Genomic DNA, 23,692 nt, shown 5'->3' on the forward strand with positions numbered 1-23,692 from the left:
CTGCTTCTCAAATTGTCTTGCCATCAGTTACTTCATTCTTTCCTCAGAGGAGCCCTGGGAAGTGCTTAGGGCAGGCTGCATCATCGCTGTTTTCCAGGTGAGCTCTCTGAAGGGTAGCAAAGCCTGCAGCGAGCCACAGGACAGCCAGGGACACCTTCCCACCATGTCTCTAATGACAGTCCCCATGGCCATGGTGCTGATGTCACGATGGCTCACATTTCCTGCACCTGACTTTATTCCAGGCTTCTCTGGTCAACATCTGACAGTATCCTTTGCAGATATTAGCAGAGGGGCCAAGCCTAATGTCAACTGTTGGATTTGAAGTGACTTCTGTGAAACTGAGTGTTCTCTGCATTGGGTTCAATCCAGACATTGATGAGTGTGCCACCCACAACCAGACCCTGTGTGCGCACATCTGCATCAACACCGTGGGCAGCTTCCACTGTGTGTGCCGCGAGGGCTACATCCTCACAGAGGACGGGAAGACATGCACCAGGGGTGACAAATACCCCAATGACACTGGTGAGTGGGGCAAGCATAACTACCCCCCAATTGTGTACATTTTATGTTACATATTGTTTATTTTCATTTCAGAGGTGTGTATATTATACACATCTATAATTTTATCTATAATTGTAATGTTTTGCTTTATGTTGAATAAGCATAATGCTTATTATATGTTATATATTTATACATGTAATATATTTTGTATATTATATAAAGTTTTCAAGTACCTATAGTTATGTATAAAATATAATTATGTATAATAGTCTACTATATATAGTAATTTTATATTATTATTTCAGTGTTATATATACTATGTTCTATAATATGCATTATATATACCATGTATGTTATCTATAGGTACTTGGGAGCCCAACAAGGTACTTCAAGAAAGGGCAGGCAGGAAGGGTGGTGCTTATGGTAGGTAGACCCTATGGTGAGAGGACATAAGTACAGAATAGAAGCAATGCCTGATCACTTCAAGGGTTCTAAGCTGGTGTGGGATGGAAGAAGGCAGTGTGTTCCTGTCAAAATTGGTAGATTTGGGTTATTGTTTAGAGCTAACTAAAATGAGTAGAGAAGAGTCCAGAAGCACTGTGTACTGTCAAAGAAAATGGGCTGAAATGTAAATATGAAACATTTCCATGTAAGGCACCTCTCTGCATCGGCACTACTCAAGGTATGTTCTGTCCTGTCTATGAACTATTTCACTGATTCATGATTGGATAAAAGCAGAAATTGAGAGTATTTAGAAATTTTTATACCAATTTGACAGGAATTTTATTTAAATCCAAAAATTTGTGCTTGTGTTTTATGTCTAATTTTTTAAGCAATTCATTTTGTATTTTGGGAAAGTAGTAGTCCACAATCAGCTAAAAAATTTCTAACACTGGTCCTTCAACACAGAGTTGAGAAACTGATTTATATCCTGTCATCTAGCTTCAGCTGAGATGACTGGTTCCTCGTGCAGAGTCTCAGTCTCAGTGCTGGGTTACTTTTGTTGTTGTTGTTTGGATTTAAAAATAATGAGGGAGAGAAGCAGAAACAGCCCTAAAAACTGAAGTCGGAAGTTCCATAAGTGCCTTGGGAGGCAAACCATCACCACATTCACTTGAGAACCAACTCCGATCTCTCTGCCAAGATAAAGAGCCTGCCTGGTCATCAAAATTTAGGATTTTGGCCTGTATGGACCAATATGAAGGGCTTTCCAGCCAGAATGAACCTTGAAGCAAAATAGTCTCTATTGACCATGGCTGGCCGATAAGTTCCCTGAGGAGAAAAGTCCTTAGCCACTTAGCCTGAAACCAGGTCCCATATGACCATGGGCCCCTGCACCCCCATTGAAGACCAGAATGCTGCTGTAATCTCCTAGGCTCGGGAATCAGAGGGTGTCTAACTTTTCTCAGGAGGGGAAAGTGACTGGAATACTGTCAGGAGAGGGTAGTGGCCCCAAGCCATCTTAGGGGGCAGCCATTTCTTAGGACAAATCACATGAACCAAAAAATACAGAGAGATGGAAAAGTCACAATTGTCCAGACACTCATGAGATGGAGCCCCAGGTTCAAAAGGGGTGGAAGGCAGCACACAGCTGGGGACCAGCTGCTTAATAACGGAAAGCTACAAAATGAAATTCAAAAGGGCAGCTAGGTTGAGTCATGAGGAAGCTGCCTTGTGTTAGAAGTAAATGCAGAATAGCTATTTAGTGCCAACTCAGGACTGAGCAGTTAGGGATCATGTGAACGAACCAGTGGGCTGGGCTTGGGGGCACATTGGAAGTTTGAAGCATGTGAAGCCTGTCCACCCAGAGTGATCATAAAGCAAGGCTCAGCTGACTGAGAAAAAATAATGTTTACAAACTGTGGGTTTTTAAATTCAAAATTAAAATGACAGCAGGCTGTCCTTCAGGCAGAGAAGATGAGAGAGAAGCAAGGATATGCATCTTAGATTGTGTCCCTTATTGAAAGGAAGAATCTCATTGAAGAATTAGGCACAGCTTCTTAGCCATTGATCTATTAACTCATGAGCCTACTTGAGAATTAGTCACAAGAAAGCAGGTTTCTAATTTTCCACTTTGGAATTGAATTTCCAGCTGCCTGTACAGGGTAGGCCATGATGTGTCCAACTAAGCAAGTATATACATTGTATCTTTGCTTCACCTTTATATGTAGATGGAATCTCCTTTATGGGTATAAAAGGAGAATAGAGTAACACAACCCAGAGCATAACTATCAGGAACAGCAACAACAAACCCTTGCTGCTGAGTATCAGAGCAGGAGTCCATGCTGAAGATGTACAAATAATAGGACCTGGCCCCTTCTACAAGAAACCCCTGCCTCATGGGGTGGAATGGCCTACAGCAAGAACAGACCATAACTAGCAGCAACTAGAGAGGCCAGATAGAATTCCAGAGACTAATGTTAAGACTTTATATGCTCAAGTTTGCTTGTTCTGGGTCTCAGGTGACCTCCACCTCCTGCAGTAATTCTTTATTTCTTGACCACATTCCTCTTCAATTCCCAGAACAGTAGCCTCATACAATCTCCCTGGCATGTGTTACCCTAGCAATGGCTCCAAGTCAGGGTGCAATGACAAGGTCTAGCTTGTGGAAGGCACTCCCATGTCCCCAACATCAGAAGGGTGGGCCCAGCAGAACTGGAAGAGAAAGGGTGTGGTGGTCTCATTGCATCTTTGAAATTAGTGAAGAGTAATGTGTCCAGTCATTAGGAAGAACTCACTCACCTGCTTTGTTCCCTGAGAAACACACTGTACTTCTTTAAAACTTTGCAGAGAGTTTGTAATGAGTGCAAGAGGTCAAGATGACCAATTTGGCTTCTATGGCTGAGAATTCAGTGAAAAATCTGGACAGCAGTATTATAAGGAATATATATTTGCATCTTTTTTGGTACCTTATGTAATGTTACACTTAAAAATGCCTTCTCTCTCAGCCATTCCCCCACATTGTATTCTTTGCTGGATGATGCAAAGAAAAAATAACATAAAATTGATCAGAGTCAATGAAAAAGGAGGAGATAGCACAACTGACATAGAAATTCAGTTCACAGAAGTAATGGCAGAAAACTTCCCAAGCATGGAAAAAGAATTTGACAGATAAGTGAGGCATATAGAACTCCAATTACCTATAATTAAAAATAATAATAACGAAAAAAACTGCCCCAAGGCATACGTCAGGATTCCCAAAATTTGACACAAGAACAGAATATTAAAAGCTGTTAGAAAAGAATTACAGCACACTTCTTGAGACAAAACCTTAAGTCAAGAAGAGGTTGAAGTATTTCAAGCCCTAAAAGAAAACAGTCTTCAACCCAGTTTGATGTACTCCACAAGACTATCTTTCAAAAATGATGGAGAGGGCCAGGGATTTAGCTGAGTGGTTCTGCCACCTGCCTCGCAAGCACAAGGTCCCAAATTCAATCCCTGGTACAAAAAAAAAAAAAAAACATGGAGAAATAAGATACTTCCATGACAGTATGGAGTACATGTCTCTAATCTGTTGAGAAGGTTCTGTACTACTTCTAGTCTCCTGTCAGCTTTTACCATGAACAGCTGTAGAATTTAGTCCAATACTTTTTCTCCAACTACTGACAGGATCATATGGCTTTTTCCTTTCCTCTGTTAAAATGATGACTTTGGGGGTGGATCTTCCAATGCTGAACCAACACTGCCATCCCTATAATAAAACCACTTTCTACATATTGCCAGATCTGACTTCTAATAGTTTGTTTTGTTAAACAAATTTCTATGTTCATACTTTTTTCTTCTATTATCTTTATCCAGTTTTAGGATTAGCATAATGTTGATTTCCTAAAATGAGGGAAGAAGTGTTCCTTTTTTTCTGCTTTAAATGTTTGATATAATTTATCAGTTAAAATGTATATGAGCCTCTTGTCATATAGGTAGGTTTTCAAGCTAGGAATATACTTTCTGTAATAGGTGCTATTCAAATTTTATATTTCCTCCAGAGTTAGTGTCATTAATTTGTCTCCCAAGGTACTTCTTAGAAGTTGTCAAATTTATTTCAAAAAAGACTTTTGTAATATGCTTTCTATACCCTTTTAAATTCTGTAAAATCTGTGGTAATGTCTCCTAGATCTTGATATTGTCATTTTAAAAATGTATAATTGATATTGTGTAATAGGAAGTAAAGGTCTAAAGGAGCAGAGGAAGTGGGAGGGGTAGGGGAAAGGAAAGAAGGGAAAAGAAAAAATATGAGAAAAGGAAAAAAATGGAAACAAAGTCTTTGCAAATAGGGAAGGGTGGAGAGGGTGAAGGGAGGGCAGGGGAAGGGGAAAAAAATAAGAACCAAGATACTCATGTAAAGGTACAAGATCCCAATGATGTATGTAACTGTATTTTATACCTAAAATTTACCAATAAACTTAATGAGGGGGGGGAGATACTTCCATGACAACATCTGAACAAATTCATGACCACCAAACTAGCATTCCAAAATGTTCTGAAGGACATTCTAAAAAGAGATAAAGACTACAACTCCATGAACCCCAACAGAATGAATTCACCAGGCAAGGCAAGTAATTGAACAGGGAAAAAAAGGGAATCAACAACAGGAAAATAACTTGATAACATGACAAGGATAAGTTATCATTTATAACCATCAATGTATATGGTCTCATTCCTCTTCTTTGGAACCCTTTTTAACAAAAGGATTAAATTACATGAGCTCTAAAGACCCTTTTGCCCTCTGAAATCTTTTTTTGAAACTTGGTGTGATCTTATGTATTAGTTTCTTAACCTTAGGATTGATTGCCAACCTTCTGATTCCCTGTGAAGTCTGCTATGCCAGACAATGTATAGTGGGCCAGTGACACAGGTGGAGAGAGAGTTTACCAATAGACAAGGAATACAGGAAAGACAAGAGTTTATTTAGATCACTGAGTACTCTGTCAAGCAGGACAGCAAGCAAATTTCCAAGAGGAATCGCACAGTCAGGAGAGCGATTGGGATTTTTACAAGGGGATGGAGACATGGGAAAGGGTCTAAATTGGCAAATGTAGATCCTTAGAAACGCATTTCCAGGGGATCCTGTTTTTTTGTTAATCTTTCAGGAATGCCTATATTGTATCTAAGGTTGTGCTTCAAAGTATCAAATTGTCAAGGCCTCTCGCTTAGGCCTGGAAAAGGCTCTTTGGATTTAGACAAGGGTATCTGTATGTTTTAACCTTTGAGGGAAAGATATAACATTAGCTCGGAGGAGGAAAGGATGATTTTTGTATTTACTTTTATCTTGTGCTATTTTTAGTCCTCATTAGTGTGGTGTTTCGTGCCTGTCCAGTATGTCCTGGGCAAAATTGTGTTATCAAAGAAGTTTGGGTGCTGAGAATTTTAATCTTTTGTCACTATACAGTCCTCTTTTTTTTTGTCCTTTATCTAAGTGAGTACTGAAACTTGCAAACATGCCCAGCTGCAACACCTTCTGAGCAGAGAACTTTCCAACAGTATCCAAACCATGAATAGGTACATATCTGAACATTCAACTTAGTAATAGGGAATGTGAGAGGCAAAACCAGCTCTGCCTTCTGGAACATCAGAGAAAGCTAAGCAGTTCTGTCTGCTTTTGACTAATTAATAAGCCCAGTGTTTCATCACGGTCATTTTTTATGAGGATATAATGATTCAGTATAAACACACGTAATCTAAAATTAACTCTCCCTCTTCCATGTTTTTAAAACTTTGCCTTGTCCAACATCTCTAACATTGTAGATAGAGGATTTTAAAACCCACAAAAGGCCTGGAATAGACAAGGGTGGGATGGCCTCTGGTGACTGAGAGGTTACAGTCCACAGACATGGTTAATAGGCATTCATGATTTTTCCCCCCTTTGAATGCATGGAGCTGGAGCCAGTCTGGTCACCCTAGGGAGTCTGTAGTACTGCTGGGGAGACAAAGTAAGGAAATGTGGCTCCGTAGTCATTAGCTTACTAGTCTTTATTTTTCAACTTTTGTTTATTTTCTGATAACATGACCATAATCCCAAGTGTCACTTAACTATACTTCAAAGTGTCAGAAACAGCCAGGTGTTTCATATAACTGTCAAGCTCCACTAATCTATAGATTAGTGGTTCTTAACCTTGAAATCACCTGGGGACTGTTAACACACGCTGGTACTGTTGCCTCGATGCCACCCCCAGGTGAGCGGGGTGAAGTACACACGTGTGCGTGCGCGCGCACACACACACACACACACACACGCACGCACACACACACAATGTGGCTCCAGGGCTGAGAGCACCAGCACCAGAGTGTGAATCTGCAATTCAGCTTTTGAAAACAAACATGTTTTGTTCACTTATGACACCGCCTAATTGAAATACCTTAGGAACATTCTTTGGTTTTTCTAAGATTATTAGCTACTGCTATCATGATATCTAAGGTGTTCAATTTGTAATAATCTTTATAAGCCACTCAATTTAAGTAAAAGTTAGAGCTCCGTGCCCCCATGTGGCTAGTTAATGATATTGCACCTTATTGGAACAAAATTGGGTGATACTTCACCAGACCTTTCCCAAACACACATGGCCACATCAAGAGGACTGAAAATATGCAAGAAGAGACATCAACCTAGGTGTGTAAATGAATTATTAGTATAGGGTGCATGAGATTACTTTTAGCCCTATATTGACATTAGTGTAGATAGGTTGCAACTCCAAGGCAATTAGGTGATGCCCACTTCAGAGTGAGTAGTGTGTTCAAGGTCTATACATACACAGTGTGAGTCCTTATTTATCCTCAAACTCTCTGAAAGCCCCTGGCTTTCATTATCACAGGATAATATCAGGTATCTTACCACCATCTCTAATTGTGTAGAGAAAGAGTAACAATAAATAACAACAGTGAGTATCATGTGTGGAGTACTTGCCATGGGCAGGGCATTGTTCTGCGACCTACATGTCTTATTTCTTTTTTTTTGTATATCCTTTTATTGGTACATTTTAGGTATACAATATAATGGCATTCATCATTGGAAATTTGCACCTTTACATACTCTCTTGGTTCTTATTTCTTCCCCCTTCCCCTGCCCTCCCTTCAACCCCTCCATCCCTCCCTGTTTACAAAGACTTTGTTTCCTTTCCTCATTTCCTCATACTAATTCCATTCCCTTCTTCATTGACTCCTTCCAGCAATTCCAGTGACAGGTGCTATTATCATTTTACCATTGAAGGAACAGATGCCTTTTCCATCCTATAGTGATAGTGCTGTCCAACCTAAGTGACAGTGCTGAGATTCAAATCATGATCATCTGAATCTACCAGCACCCATACTGCTTCCTGTCCTGCTGTGCACTTCAATGTCAGTGGGATCTTCAACTCTTTTGGAAAAGATTAATCTTGATTCTCCATCTTCTGATAATTCTACAAAGGGACAAAAATAGTAAAGACCTTTCCATGCAAAGGATGGCTCAGCAGAGCATCTTCCGTGAAGTCTGCAGGCAGCTCTGAGTTCTCCACAGAACTTCTGATAGCAGGCTCGTTTCACACCACCTATCCTCTCAAGAGCCAACTGGGCCCCGAAAATGCCTCGTCTGCACATAGCATTCTGGGAGACCCAAAACAAGTGTATTTCCTTCTCTTGTTCTTACTTTCCTTATCAACAATAGACATGGAACTAAAGGTTTGTCAGTTCTAACATTCTATCATTCAATTGAAATAGCACCTAGAACTTGGTTAAGATTTATCCTATTCTGTGCTTAATCACAACAACTTAAGAAATACCACCGGGTATGCAAAAGTAGAAAGGCAAAAATGGGCTAGCTCTTGTGCATTGTGACTCAGCTCTGCCACCATGGCTAGCTTCTTAAGAGAAAGTTCAGTTGTAAATTGTGAAGAGTGGTATCTTCATGTATGTTATATTTGGAGCACTTCTCACAAGGCCTAATAGTAGGTCCCCTATAGATGGATAGGAGGAAGGGAAGGGAAGATGTATGGATGGACAAAAAGTTTGGAAAGATGGATGGGTGAGATATAGGTAGGTGATGAGATACATAGATGCGATTGTATCAGTTGTGTATTTCGTGGTGACGAACTGAAACCTTAGCTAACTTTGGCTGTGCTGACTATAGGGAATGTTGGATTCCTGCATGGAAAGGTGACACGGGCTCCAGGTCCACTAGATTTGTTGTACCTAAGGACAGTTGAATGACATCCATCTGTTCCAGCCTGGTCATTCATCCATTCCAGTTAAATGGGGACTGTTGAGTAATGTCACCTTCCAACCCTCTCTGTGCTTCCTCCTCATGCTTGTCTTAACACTTCTGTCTTCTGGCCCTAACCCTATCTCTACTTCTTGGCCCCATACAGCCCAGGTGTGCTCTCCATTGAGAAAGAGATGGTCAGAAGCGATGAAATCAGCTTCGTGAGTCCCATTGCCTGAGCTTGGGGATATTTGTAGAAATGAACATTGGCCTTTTGAGGGCACCCTAAATAATGTCAGGTTTATAGAGCCTGCCTTCTGCAAAGGCACTGATAAAAGCACCATGTTTCTTGTTTCCATACATGAAAGGCACTGATCAAAAGGGATGTTGGTCACACTTTTACACATTTGGGATGCCTAAATAGGACCAGCTGAGCCCAGAGAGAAACTGGAGCCTCTCACCTCCTGCCTCTCTTCCCTGATCCCGGGCATGCTGGCAGGGGCCTGAGAAGTATAACATCCTTAACATCTAATCCCTCCCCATATTCCTCCCTGCCCCAGGACAACCCTGCCTGATGCATTTGGTCTGAGTCTGCGTTTCCTCAAGGCCTCTAGACAGAACTGACCCTTCTCCTTTCCCAGGGCATGAGGAGAAGGCTGAGAACATGGGGAAAGCCGGCACTTGCTGTGCCACATGCAAGGAATTCCACCAGATGAAGCAGACGGTGCTGCAGCTGAAGCAGAAGGTATTGCCAAGCATGTGGGAACAGAGATGGGTAAAGGAGAACTTGGCTGAATGAAGTGCAGGAAGTCTAAGGTCAATATAAAAATAAATAATCTGCGTTGACCATTCACTGTGGTTGATGACAACTGGGTCTGGACTCAGGGTGCTTTCCCGCTCCTGAGCAGGCCATCTGAAGGGCAACCAAATACAGTGATGGAAAAGAATTGAGGAAGTGATTATCAAAATAGCCCCTGGTAAGCGGCACATAGAGAAGGTAATGGTATGACTACTGCAGTTTCTTGTGAAATGAATATACAGCCATGTGGAACCCAGGGTAGGCCTATGTGATTTTATTTTATCTGTGTTCTATCAATAGAAAGCATTCACTCTTTAAACTTCTGTAGACTTAGGACCTTCTGCAGTGGCTTTATTTTTCACATTAAAAAATTACAATCTGAACTTTGGGCTATGTGCACGTAGGGAGGCAGCCATGTGGGTACCTTGTGTCACCAAGGGTGAGGACTGACTTGCTCTATGAAAGGCTCTCTGGGTGCCTGATGGGGTACCAGGCCTTTAGTCACATCACTGTGCTGTGAGTCAGGATCCTGTGATGGATCTGGTGACCTGATTTCTTTAATGACTGTGTTGGATCTAGAGAGCTGGGCTTTATATACCTGAGGTCAGTCTGTTTGTTAGCTTGTCAGCAACTCTGGAATTGCTCTTACACTGATGAAACATAAACTTGCTGGTTTGTTTATTTAATTGCTTCAACTCAAGTCTCTTAGTAGATCAAAGAGGTGTATATAATCTGTTTAACTTTGGTGACCAGTTCTTCTAAAGGGCAAAAGGGTAAACAGACAGAATCTCTTTCCCATATCCAACAAACTTGCTGCTGGCCCCTAATGAGAACCACAGCTACCTGTTAAACAAGCGGATCAACAGGCTGAGAAGAAAAGTGTCTTTGCAGGCCTTTCGTGCTTTGTTCGTGAAGACACGATCAATTTTAGTAGAGGCAGATATGTATGTATTGTATAAACATGAGTAAAATATGGATATGGCGCTAAATAGCTTGTGATCTGATTGGGAGACCAGGCAGAATACTTTGTGTTATACGCCAGTAAAAACACAGGGAGGTATAAATAAATATATCCCACATATAGATCTCCAGGTTAAGCTTGAATTGAATTGATGCTGTTATTTATTGAGTGAACCCAAAAGAGGATGCGTGGGAAAATTAAGTTTCCATTTTGTAGTCTAAAGGATCAAGGCTTAGAGAAGGCAGATGATAATGTCTCAAGGCATAATGCTAAGTTACCCTCACTTTCCTTTGCTGGAAATAATCCATAAGCTGAGGGGAAGTTCACTGTAGTTGGAGTGATCTTTAGGAACAGTGGAGTTAAATGTCACAAGTTATTCAGAAATTCACCTGCTAAGTTTGGCTTTCCCTTAACCTCTGTGTAAAATTTCATGATCCAACAAAGAAGAAATATTAAAAAGATGTTCAGGGCCTGGGGATTTAGCTCAGTGGTTCCGCCACTTGCCTCGAAAACGCAAGGACCTGAGTTTGATCCCTGGTACCAAAAAAAAAAAAAAAGAAGGAGTTCAAAAGCTTGTATCAAGACATCTGTCACCCTTAAAAAGCTTGGTGTAGATCTATATAAAAATTCCCGAGGTCCTATTAGTGCTCCAGTAATGCTCAAACAGTTGGGTTGGACTAGAATTGCTCTGTCTTACACAAAATTCTCCCTACACATGCACCATGACAATTCTCAGTTGATACTGACATTCATGAAACATTATGAGGAGTAATTCATGTTGGAATGTGTTGCATTCTGTAGTTTACAAAGAAGTTTTATATCCAGAATCTCTTTTTTTTTTTTTTTTTGGTATTGAGGATTGAACTCAGGACCTTGTGCTTGTGAGGCAGGTGTGGTGCCACTGAGCTAAAATCCCAGCCCCAGAATCTCATTTACTTGTTACCACAACCCTATAAGAAAGATGCTCATACTCTCTAACTCTCTGGGAGGTAAAGTAACTTTCCAAGAGGCTAAACTTAAAACCGGCTCTTCCTACTTCTTCTGTGCTGGTGCTTGGATCATCAGTTTGGTGCTGGCAGTGCCATCTGTTCTGTTCCCCAAAAAACGTAGGACATCTGCCCAAATAAACATTGGCCAAGAAGTAAGTACCGGGTGTCCTGGACAGTGGCCAACCCCACAGTATTAAACGGTGTGTGAACTTGCTGAATGCCACCGTGAGTGTACAGTCAGCAGAATTCCAACTGTGGGAAACACTCCCCTTCAAATGCCCTGGGTTCTTCAAGGGATAAATTATAAAGAAAAGACAGGTGAAGTAGGAATCTGCAGAAACAAGGAACTTAAAAGATGTATTATTTTCAGATGAGAAAGGCTAAACTGTAGTGTCTAGGTGTGTACTGTTCGATGGTAAATTATTTTTTTTTAAAAAGAAGTAATATAAATCAGGATAGTGGTTACTTTTGGGGGGAAGGGAGGAAACTGGGACGGGGCATGGGAAAAGGGGGCCTGGAGTGGCTGGCAAAGGTGTATTTGTTAACTTGAGCATTCATTAAAGGGGCGCTTGATTTCTGATAATTTACTGAGGTATATTTGTTTGTTTGTTGAGGTTTCCAGATTCTAGGCTTTATTTTCCAATAAAAAGTTTTTTAGATGGAATGCAGAACCCAGTGCATCTTCCTCTTCCATTTTTTTCTGTTATATTGAAAGAAAACAGGTGAACTTGGGGATAAAGTATCCGTAATTTAACTTTAAATGAGTCTTAGTCTTGTTGGAGCACTGAACTAAAATAAGAACCAAGGAGCCTATTGAATCTTTTTTTAAAGTCACTTGTGTCCCTGCAGCACAGGTTGAGAGTGGGTGGCTTCAGAGTCCCTGGATTTGGTAGGTTCTAGGCTGACCAAATGTTGGTATGTTCACCCTCCTTTGGTGGCTGCCTGGGGAGCCAGGAGTCTCTTCACTCTTAGACCAGCAATTCTCTCCATGGTGAGTAGTCAGTAGTCAGAATGAATATGATTCGGGGAGTGTTTGTTGAGCACCAGCTATGCCCTGCAGTGAACTGGGAAATGAGGAAACAGAAAACAGAATGGAATAAATTCTTGCCTCAAGTACACTTATGGTCTAATGGGAAACCAAATCAACAGTATAAGTCAATGGACAATGGCCGGATGGAGGGTTAGACAGGCATGAGAGGTTGGAGGTCGGTGCAGTCTCATTAAAACAGATTTGTGGCCTGCTGTCTGCACTTGCTCAACTCTAGTGCTACCTTTGATGCCAGGCAGGTAGATGGTTCTTAGTAGCTTGTGGCTTCCTCTGCTGCCTTGGTCTACCTACTCTGTAAATGAGTCTTCTCAGAATTGTTGGGAAGACTAATTCATCCTAAAGTGACTGTGGATCATTTTCCCCAAGTATTGTTATATTAAGAGATGCTGCTTGGGGTAATGATTGAAAGCACAGAATCTGGAAGCAGATTGGCTAGAGTTAAATTCCTGCCTGACCACATGCTAACTGTGTGACCCTAGGTAAGAATACCTCTTTGTACCTCAGTCCTATGAAAAATAGGTAATTATGATGATACCTGCCACCTAGGGTATTCATAATGACCAAATTAATATTTATAAAGGACCTAGAGAAATGCTTGTCACCCAGAAAGAGCTCTATAAATGCTTACCAAATAAATAATTAACATTAATCATTAGCACTCTTTCCAAAGTGGTTTACAGGCAGCATCTCACTGATTCATGTCTACAGCATTGTAAGCTACATGTGCCATTAATTACAAAGCTAATATGAGATAACAATACTCTTAATTCACTTACTTGAACTCAAGAGAAATGGAGACTCAGGCTGCATTACTACAGCCTTCCTGTCACACACACCTGGCATCCTATAGGCTTTTACTTTCTACTCACCCCACTTAGCCTGATATGGGAGCTCAAGGGAGCCCAGTGTGCTTCCCCAGCATGGGTCAGTTGGGACACTGAGGTCAACATTTACTGGCTACCTCATAACTTCAACAAGAGAGCAAACGCAGCGAGAATGACCCTGGGGGGCAGCTGCAGAACCCTGCCACCTGCAGTTCTCATCCCCAGCCCTGCTTGCAAAATTGTTGAGTACTGTATAAGATATGGTCATGTGGTCCAAATTTCTTGATGGATAGACATGAAGTGGAAAATCTGGAAGTGGAAGAGGACTCACCTGAAGTCACACAGCTACTTAGGAACAGAGCCAGAAGCAAGCCCGGGCAGACCAGTGCTGCTCTGTCTACGACAATGGCTGGACACTGGCCCAGGCACATTAAGGATATCACCAGTTTAAAACCTTGTGGCAGCCCTTGTAGATGGATGTTATAGTCCCTGTCTTACAGAAAGGGGACCCAGATGCCACAAGTAGAAAGTAGCAGGGCTGAGATTTTAATGCAAGTCTGCCAGAGCCCACAGATGGGATCCACATTTCAGTTTTTCAGCTGGAAGCAGATAATAAAACTGGACCATTCTTCAGCTGCCAGTGTTGACCTACTGGCCTGTAGTTGGAAGATTCACTTATGTTTCCCTCACTGATTCACTCCAGGACTCCAGATACCCACTTCCAGGTTGGAGTGATCTACTGCTGTGACAGTGTATTGCCAGCACCATTTTAAATAATCCCAGACCACAGCTGTGTCATAATGGTGTCTGAACTGTGATCCCTGACCTGAAATTGTACAAAGTTGGCTTTCAAATTGCACCAGATGCTAATTCTTAGTCACCTCTACTGGGTTCTGAGAAATGATTAAAGGGTAGTTGAATGAGTGACATCTCTGGCAGGTGCCTGCCATTCCTTGTCTTTCAGGGAACACTAGATCTTCAAGTGAGGAGAACAATCTCCTATCTAGAAGACAACTGTGGTTGGGAATCTCTCAACCCTGCAAGGCTTTTGCCTTGCAAAAGATTTTAGTACCCTTCCCAGAACTCTGGGAGACTGAGACAGGAGGATGACAAGTTCAAGCCTAGCCTGGACAACTTAGCAAGCCCCCGCCTCAAAATTAAAAATTTTAAAGAGGAGGTCTGGGAGTATAACTCAGTAGGATGGGCCTGGGTTCAATCCCCAGTACCACAAAAAGTGTCCTGCGGATAGTCCCTGAGGAGGACAGAGTTGAAGATTCCTAGAGCTTCCCACTCCCAGAGTATCCTTATACCCTGGGTTGAATGGATCTTAGCAGCCTGGATTTAGTTGGAACTTCAAATAGGAAGGCACAAACCCTCTTGAGGAAGTTTCTGCCTAGGGCTCATCCCTGGCCTAAATAGGACAGATAGGGCAGCTGAAATGGAAATAGGCCCTCTTAACTGCAGGACAGCCAGACACTCCATGGTTTTATATGATAACATTTCATGTGCTTGATAAAGGGGCTAATGGGGTATGGGATTAGGGTAGTCACCTTATAAAGGAACCAGAAGAATTCATCCTCCCTAAGATGTATCAGGTAAAGGTAGATGCCTAAGGAGAAACCACATACTGTCATGATACTCTTTTTATATAACGTTGGATTTCTTCTGGCAAGAACATCTGCCTTTGTGACTAAAAAAATCATCAGCTTTCAAGCTGTATCAAGAAGGTCCCACACCTAGCCACTACCCAGCAAGGGAGTGGAGTCTTGGCCACAAGTCTTCATCAGAGCTGTGCTTTGGCATGGGAATGCTGCAAACAATCAGAGCCAATCCTCCGAGCTCAAAACAGAAACTTTGCAGGAGATGAGGACCTTCTGAAGCCTAATGAGAATTTCCCTGACAGCAGACCTTTTCAAGTTTCCTTGTATTCACTCATGGTACAGCATGGCTGAAGTTCAGTAGCTGTATCCTAGTCTCCCATGTGATCCCCTGAGCCCTGGACCGGGGAGATTTGAGATCTTGTGATCAACCTTTGCTTCCTCTCCCTGCTTATTACTATCAAGCCAGTTGCCCTCATCCCTGATAAGGAGTTCTTCCATCTTGAAGTTAGGCCCTGACATCCTGGGGTTTTTCATGTAGCCTCACGGAGTGTGCCTCACTATATTGCATTGGAATATGACTGGGAGGAGGTAGTCTCAGCAGGAAGAGGGAATCTGAGGAAGGAAGTGAGAAGTGACAAGTGCTGACTTTCCTGGGAAGGGGAGAAGTAAAGGAAACTCTGCTTGTTCACATCAGTATTCCACTGTACATTTCTTCTTCCCCAAAGTTATAATTCAGAGTTGATTAGAGTCTCAGAGGCAGAAGCTGGCAGAATTGTTACTTTAGTGTTCTGTGCTGGTATCAAATCCCACCAGACACATTTTCTGGTAGTAGGTGGATTACAAAAGCTCAGATCTAAAGATGGAAAGCACTCTAACTAGCTATAGTTAAAAAGAAAAATCATGAAAATCCCTTGGAGCCTTTGTAGACAGTCTCCCTTGCAGTGGGGCCATTGCTTTCTGACCAAAGTCTCCCCCTTTTCTTTGCAGATTGCCTTGCTCCCCAACAATGCTGCTGAACTGGGCAAGTACATCACTAGCAACAAGGTGCTGGCCTCAAATGCCTACCTTCCAGGACCTCCTGGCCTACCTGGGGGCCAGGGTCCGCCTGGTGAGTGTGGAGAGGGGCCCAGGAAGCTGGTAGCATCCCCAGAATAGGTCACAAGCAGTCATACCATGGGGGCTGGGTGGTGTTCTCCAGCTTCCATCAATGAGAAGTGAAGCAGGTGTCCAGGGAGCTGCCACACCCATGTACACTGAGAGGGCCTGGGGAAATTGGGCTTTCCAGCCCAAGAACCCCTTAGTAATTTGGGAGGAAATGGTAATTATCTTGGAATTAGATATGATTTTTGAGGATCATTTTAAAAGAGAATCACCAAGCTCTTTTTTTAACTTCATGCTGGGAAGATTTGAATACATATAAAACTGAATGGTGTAATTACTGAGTTCTACCAATTTATGGCCAGCCTCATTTCCACTGTTCCCCAATTATCTTTCCATCCTCCCTTATTCACACAATTACCTTTATTGTTAGATCTCTCTACATAGTTGTTTTTATAAGTAGACTTTATTGAGCTCTAACTTAAGAGGTATCCATTTTAAGTTATCATTTGGTGAGTTTGGACAAATCTGTACAACCTTGTAACCAACCCCATGCATCAAGGTGTAGGACATTCCATCACTCCAGAGAGTTCCCTTGTGCTCATATGCAGTCAGTGCACACCCCCCTCCCCGTGCCCAACTCTGGGCAACACCAATCTGCTTTCCTTTGCTATAGATTCTCCTGTTCTAGAACTACACATCAGTAGAATTTTTCAGCTTGTGTTCTTTTTTATCCGGCTTCTTCAATTCAGCATACAGTTTTAGAGATTCAGCCTTATTAATTTGGAGAAAAGGGTTTTGTTTTTTGGCAGTACTGGGGGATGAACCCAGGGCCTTCACACCAAACTACATCCCCGGCTCTTTTTGTCTTATCATTTCATTGGAAAATACAATGAAGGGCTGGGGATTTAGCTCAGTGGTTCCGGTGCCTTCCTCGCAAGCACAAGGTCCTGAGTTTGATCCCTGGTACCAAAAATTAAAAAAAATAAAAAATAAAAATACAATGAAAACTTCAAAGAACAAAGTGTTTTATGTTTTATCATGAGCCCCTCTATAAACAGATCAGTGGATTTTTTTTTTCACTTCAGTAAAGGAAATGACATTAGTGTTAGCAAGTGATTATAAGTCATTGACTCTCTGATGACTGGTTATCATTGTTTAGCAGTGTGCTAAGTGTTTGGAATGACCTCCTGACATCCTAAATGGAAAGACAGGAGATGGGCAGTGAGTTCAAATAGAGAACAAGAGTTTCTACCTGCCCCCAAGTAAGGGTGCAGATACCTCCTGCTGTGGGAGCAGAAAGAAAGGAGAAGTTGCTGTAACCTGCAATGATTGCAGGTATTTGGAGTTTGATCTGCACATAAAAGATTGGTAGAATTTGTCCAAGCAGAAAGGGTATGGGTAAGTTTTAGGTTGGACAGTCAAATCTCTATCTAATATTGGTGGCCTGGATCTCAGTCTGAACAGAGAACTGGCCCAGGACCTGGGTTTGTTCTCTTGTTCATTCCCTGGACCTGAGGTTCTCTGGGTTGTGGCAGAGTTTTCTCCAGCAGATGCCTCACACAGGCAACCTCTTGCTGCTTCTAAGTAGACTGGGGTCTCTCCTTACAAACAGATTCCCAGCCCGTTCTCTGCCCTTCTGTAAAAGAATGCTCTTGCTTTACTTCCCTGGATGAAACTCATCTCCAGGCCAGTCGACATGTCTCTATTGGCTGGCTGGGTTTTTTGTTTGTTTGTTGTTGGTTTGTTTTATCAAATAAATGACTTACTAGTTCTCCTGTCCCAAGTCTGCCATCTGGTTTCTAACATGCATTGAACTGTCCACGGTCCTTCATGGAAAGAGAGGATTGCAGATGAGTGAGCTTTTGCAATGAACTAGACCCTTACATGAAGAATTTCTCACTTCCTACTTCTAGTGCTTTTGATGCCCTCCATCGAGATATATCGGAGCACCTAGAAAGCTAATGTGTTTCTCCTGCCTTTAAATAGAAGCTCATTCTAAGGCTTGTGATAAATCAGTTTGGAGCACCAACATGGAAAAGATACTGTGTTGGAATTCTTTGGCTTTGGTGGTGAGGGGGTGGCTGCTCCTCTCTAGTCTCCACTGTTAAATACAAGGCACTTCATTTGTGTATCAAGGCCCCTCATTTTAAATGTGCTTGACATACACTGATCTCTGAGGTTCATTGATTAAATAGAAAGAAGATGTTGTCTGTAGCCTGTCTTTCTGCTTTTGTAGGTAAAATATTTAATCAGTGGAGGATCCCTCCCACTTCCCATATAAATTCGTTCAGGATGTAACTGTGACTAGTAGTAAGAACTGGGGCATGAGACGTGTTTGGATGGAATATTGCCTGCCTTTAACTTCCCATTAATTTTCCCATGAACTAGGAAATTCTGACACATACTGCCATATGGATGAACCTTGAGAACATTAGGCTAAGTGAAATAAGTCAGTTAAAAGACAGATGCTCTATCATTACACTTATATGAGATCTCTAAAATCATCAAATTTGCAGAACTATAACAAGGACTTAGAGACTAAACCTACACATGCCCAGTGAGTAACTAAAAGTAGGAGGAAACGTGGCATTTTAACCTTTATTTTGTATTTTTCTTTTATTACCTTAAAACTTTGGGTCAGATCCCTGCTTAGCTCTGCAGATTGTGATTGTTAATCACTTAATGAGGTATTCATAATGAAAAGTTTATTAGCCTTAAATTTGCCTAGCTTATTGCCTCTCCCTTCAAGACTGAGGATACCAAGGTAAGAGTTACTAATTTTTAGGATTTTCTCTGGACATCTAATTGCCAGGTTGTACATCATACAGTTCCAGATACCCTGGTATAATGCCTAAAAGTCTCTAGTCATTGTCCTAAACCTGTATTCAGCTTGAATTCCAAGAAAAGTAGAGCATCCCAGACCATCCTCAAGGTGAGGTCACCTTCCAGCCAGAAACATTTATCCCTTGCCAGGAACTAAAGCTGCCGCCTCTAAGCAGGAACCATCATTTCATGATGGGAACCAAATTGTTCCCTCAAGTGATGATAACTCTCCCAGGACTCACAGAACCAGCCTGAGATACTGAACAACCAGACCACAACTTGATAAGGATTACCCATGCTGCCAGCTGTAGAAACACTCTACCCTTGTCTTTGTTCCCCTTTTTCCTAAAACCCCAAAGCTTCTGTCAGCCATTCAAAGATAGATTTTGAACCTATTTCTTTGCTTTATGTTCCCAGGATGGCTATGCTGATTAAATCTCCTTTCCTGCCCTTCGCCACTCCCCATCTCCTTGATTAGCATTATGGGTAAATTTTCTGTTGTGTATTTTACACCACAGTATTTTAAGAGATGCTCTCAAATCCATGCCCTCTTCTCCTTCATCCTTTCTGGCTGATATTCAGGTCTAGTGCAGAGTGAGCAGGGTACACCCCACAGCTCACGCAGCTGTGATCCTTGGAGAACCAGTGAGTCATGACCTGGAACCTTCCCTGTGTGGAGCCATTCTGTGGCCCAGTGAAAGTGTGGGATTCCCCAACCTTCCGTGAAAGCCCAGCCCACTTCAAAAACAATCATTGACAACTGTGTTTCTACATCTGCGTACGTCTCTTCCCCATTAACTTCCAGGACAAAATGGTATGAACAAAATCTGGCACAAATGCAAACAAATATTATCAAGCAGATACCATCAGTTATTATCAAACAGTTAAATAGCTTGTTCTTGAACTTATATACTCCCAATGCTGTATTGATGTAGGCCTCTGAAAGGAATTTTAAAGACAAAAACAACAGTAGTAAAAAAAAAAAAACCCTCAACATCTGCAGAGTGCAGGCAGGTGGCTCAAATGAATGAAGGGGGCTGGGTGTGAGGGATCAGGAATAAAGAGGATTGACCTAAACAGAGCATAAATCCCCTTTAAAGAGGCAGCCCTTCATAGAGCACCAATCATTTGTCCGGTGGCAGAATTGTGGTCCAGGTTTTAGTTCTTCTTCTTTCAAATTGAAGCCAGAAACGTAGGTATTTTAATGAAATCTCCTAATTTTAAGATAGAACACTCAGAGATAGTTGTGTATGTATAAATATGTGTATGTGTATATAATATACATATATGTATATATTATATAGTACACATCATACTGTATATAAAATAGAATGGTGTGGAATGACATGAGCGGTTGATTCTCTTACAGGAAAAGGATGTTACAATGTTTTTGGATGTACATGGTCCAAGGAGATTAAATGAGGACGGAGGCCAAACAGAATCAGTCTAGGCTGGATGGTGTGCAATAGCACGGTCTACTCAGGGAGTGTGGGGTCTGAGAGGTAATGAGGAGGGAGTCTGACAGTGGGAAAAGTGCCTAGAGCTAGAGAGGAAGACAAGAATGAGTTACCATAGGATGCTGTGAGCTTGAACTATATACAAAAGGGTGACTCTGTAAGGTTTTCTTTTCCTCAAACGGTGACATTGAGACAGATGTTACCCCAACTCTTTTGGATGTTCGGGGTTTTTTGTTGTTGTTGTTGTTTTTTGGTACCAGGGATTGAACTCAGGACCTTGTGCTTGTGAGACAGGCGGCGATACCACTGAGCTAAATCCCCGGCCCTGGATGTTCTGTTTTATTTTGTTTTTTCTCTGTGTTTCATTTCTGTGTTAGCTTGTGACACTGTGGCAGGATACCTAATAAAAAACCACTTAAAAGAGTAAAGGTCTATTTTGGCTCATTCTAGGCCTGTGATGAGGCAGAAACATCATGGTGGATGGACATGGTGGAGGAAAGCCATTCACCTCATGGCTACCAGGAAGCAGAAACAGAAAAAACAGGGAGTAAGAGTTAGGGACCAGATAGAGTCTTCAGGGTCACATCCTCATGATCCACTCCATTCAGCTAAGCCCAATTCCCATTTCACCATCTCCAAATAACATCATTAAATTATGATTTCTTTAAAGAGGGCTTGTGGGGCTGTGAAACCAAGAGCTCTTAGCACTGTGACCAAAGGCTGAAGTTCTCCACAGGAGGCCATACAGTGATATGTTCCTGAGGAGATATGAAATTTAGTAATTCATAGTCACAATGTAATCTATGATTGGGTGATGTGGAAATACCTAAATATCTCAAAATTTAACCAGTAGATTAATCCACTGATGAAGTTAGAGCTCTCATGATCCAATCATTTCCCAAAATCTCATCAGCAACCAACCCTTCAACACAATGAGCCTTTTGGGGCGCATATATCCAAACTATTAACAGTTTTAGAGAATTTCTATTGATGCAAATTTTAAGTTTATTGACATTTTCATCAACTGTGACCAATCTGCTGATGAGCCTATCAAAAATGTTTTCATCTCTAATATTGTGTTTATTTCCATTTGACCTTTTCCCCCTCTAATTTCCATCTCTCTGCTGAAATTGTCTATTGGAGCAAGCTATCTGTCCTTTTCCACTAACACCTTTAATATGTTAATTATTGTTATTTTTAAATCCCTGACAGTTAACTCCAGTGTTCAAGTCATCTCAAGTCTGGTTTTGCTGATTGTTCTATCACTTGACAATAGCTGGTTTTGCTTTTGGTTTTTCCATGTGCCTCACAATTTTTTATTGAATGCTGCACATCATTTGTAGGAAAACAGTAGGGTATATGATAATTAGTCCTTGAGATGGGTACCCTCTTCTTTTGTCAGGGTGTATTTTGCAGTCTTCAAATTTTCAAATTCCTCCATCTGTTGCCTTATGCTTAGCGAGAGTGAGGATACCAATGGGATTTTCTGAGTGTTTGTACTCCACTCTTTATTTTTTGTTTTTTGTACCAGGGATCAAACTCAGGACCTTGTGCTTGTGAGGCAGGCAGCGACACCACTGAGCTAAATCCCTGGCCCAGTTTTCAGTACCTCTTACACATCTCTCTACACCCTTGCCTTTCCCTTGATGGTAGACTTCAGGTACTTACTACTCCATGCTAGAATTGTGAGACTAGAGAACATTTTCAGATCTCTTGCTACAGCTGTAATCCTGAACTTGAGCTGTGCATGTGAACCTTGAGGTGAGATCTTCTTGCCCATGCTTAACTGCAACATGCCTTGAATTTGTAGCAAATCTTCCATGGGATAGCATTTCTACTCTGTCTGTCAGTATTTGTGGAAGCCTACAGGGGAGAGAGTTTGCTACCCCACCCCAATGCCTTGAGGCTTTTGTACCAAAGGGTTGCAATTAGGAAAACTACACAATAAGACTTATTTTAGAAATAATATTGATACAGAAATATAAAGAATGAGTAATGAGTAAACAAGATTGTTGGGAGGTAGAGGGACAAGCTAAAGAAAGAGTTGAATCAAACAAAAGAAAGGCAAAGACCTAACATTTATTTTTAGTGTTTGCTATGTGTGAGGCACTACACTAAGTGGTGTGTATATGTATATCTAAAATCTCATTAAATACAGCCATTCTATTCTATAAAGAAGCTTTTTATTAGAGGTATAGAGATGAGAAACTAAGGTTCAAAGAGTGCAAGCAACTTGTCAGATATTCAGACCTAGGTCTCCCTGACACTAAAACTTGTACTCTTAACCGCTATCCAGATGTGATAGTTACTACCCATATGTGATAGTATCCTGATGACATGTAATGGAGGAAATAGGCACAGACTGTTGGGGTAGGAGCTGGTCACTGATTGGGTAAGGAGGTTGTGGAAATAGGAAAATTTGTCAGATTCTCAAGTTTCTAATAAAACTGGTGGTCCATGAAAAGAGAGGAAAATGGGGAAGTCATTTTTGATCAAGTTAAGTTTAAAGTTCCCATGGGACACCTTTGTGGTAGTGTCAGAAGGCAAAGGGGCAGAGTACAAAGAAAAGTGGCTGAAGGGCTCCTGGACATTCTCATCCACCAGAATCAACTTGGCTTCCCCACAGGCCGTGTGAGCTAATGAGCTGTTCTTTGATTACAGGCTCACCAGGACCAAAGGGGAGCCCGGGCTTCCCTGGTATGCCAGGCCCTCCTGGGCAGCCCGGCCCTCGGGGCTCGATGGGACCCATGGGACCATCTCCTGACCTATCCCACATTAAGCAAGGCCGGAGGGGCCCTGTGGTCAGTATCTTATCAGAGATCCGCTTACTATTGTCAGGGAAAGTATGTGTCCTATGCCTTTTCCTTCTATTAAGCCAGATCCTTGTATATTGTAGGGTCCACCAGGTGCACCAGGAAGGGATGGCTCTAAGGTAAGACTTATGAGTGGTTCACACAAGCTGAAGGTCTCTTTTTCCACTTACTGTGAAAGCATTAAGTAAAGTTCAACAGGCACTATTTACCTCCCGGTGTTGCATGTAGCAATAACACAGATATGCAGGTTGCATATTTCAGATCCTAAAATCTCAAATCTCAAACTCTTTAAACATTGACATGGTGCTCAAAATTTTTGGATTTTGAAGTATTTCAGATTTTAGATTTTCAGATTAGTGATGCTTAACTGGCAGTCTATGCAAACATTCCAAAATCCAAAAAACTCTGAAATCTGCAACATTTCTGACCCCAAGCATTCTAAATAGGGGATACTCACCCTGTACTTTTATCTGCAAAACTGGGAACAAAATTTAAAGTATACAATGAACCCTAAAAGCCAATATGACCACCAGTACCATTCCTAAAAAATAAGATCCCTGTAAGTTTTAAATAAACCTCTATTTTGTGATACTTAACATGTGTTT

General features: G+C 41.6%; 1 protein-coding gene and 1 non-coding gene across 4 annotated transcripts in view; both read left to right on the forward strand.

Annotated features, from left to right (window-relative positions):
- The window catches only part of Ccbe1 (collagen and calcium binding EGF domains 1), a 268,355-nt gene that overhangs the window by 238,429 nt on the left and 6,234 nt on the right, over positions 1–23,692 (forward strand). For 2 of the 3 annotated variants that reach the window (XR_015443286.1, XM_021239199.2), the window contains exons 5-9: positions 370–522; positions 9,313–9,416; positions 15,881–16,001; positions 22,936–23,075; positions 23,154–23,206. Coding sequence is in view for 2 of the 3 variants with exons in the window: in XM_021239199.2 (XP_021094858.1) it covers positions 370–522; positions 9,313–9,416; positions 15,881–16,001; positions 22,936–23,075; positions 23,154–23,206 (571 nt within the window). In the remaining variant the exon portion in view is untranslated. The remainder of the gene's footprint in view (positions 1–369; positions 523–9,312; positions 9,417–15,880; positions 16,002–22,935; positions 23,076–23,153; positions 23,207–23,692) is intronic. The other variant, XM_021239200.2, reaches the window with a different exon arrangement.
- On the forward strand, positions 20,931–21,048 carry LOC147830057 (small nucleolar RNA SNORA25). The gene has a single exon (XR_015445033.1). It is a non-coding gene; the product is annotated as a small nucleolar RNA SNORA25 (small nucleolar RNA).

Source organism: Heterocephalus glaber, unplaced genomic scaffold (assembly GCF_053883595.1).
Source record: "Heterocephalus glaber isolate CG9 unplaced genomic scaffold, H.glaber_assembly_v1.0 deba00000331, whole genome shotgun sequence".
NCBI classification, from domain to species: Eukaryota; Metazoa; Chordata; class Mammalia; order Rodentia; family Bathyergidae; genus Heterocephalus; species Heterocephalus glaber.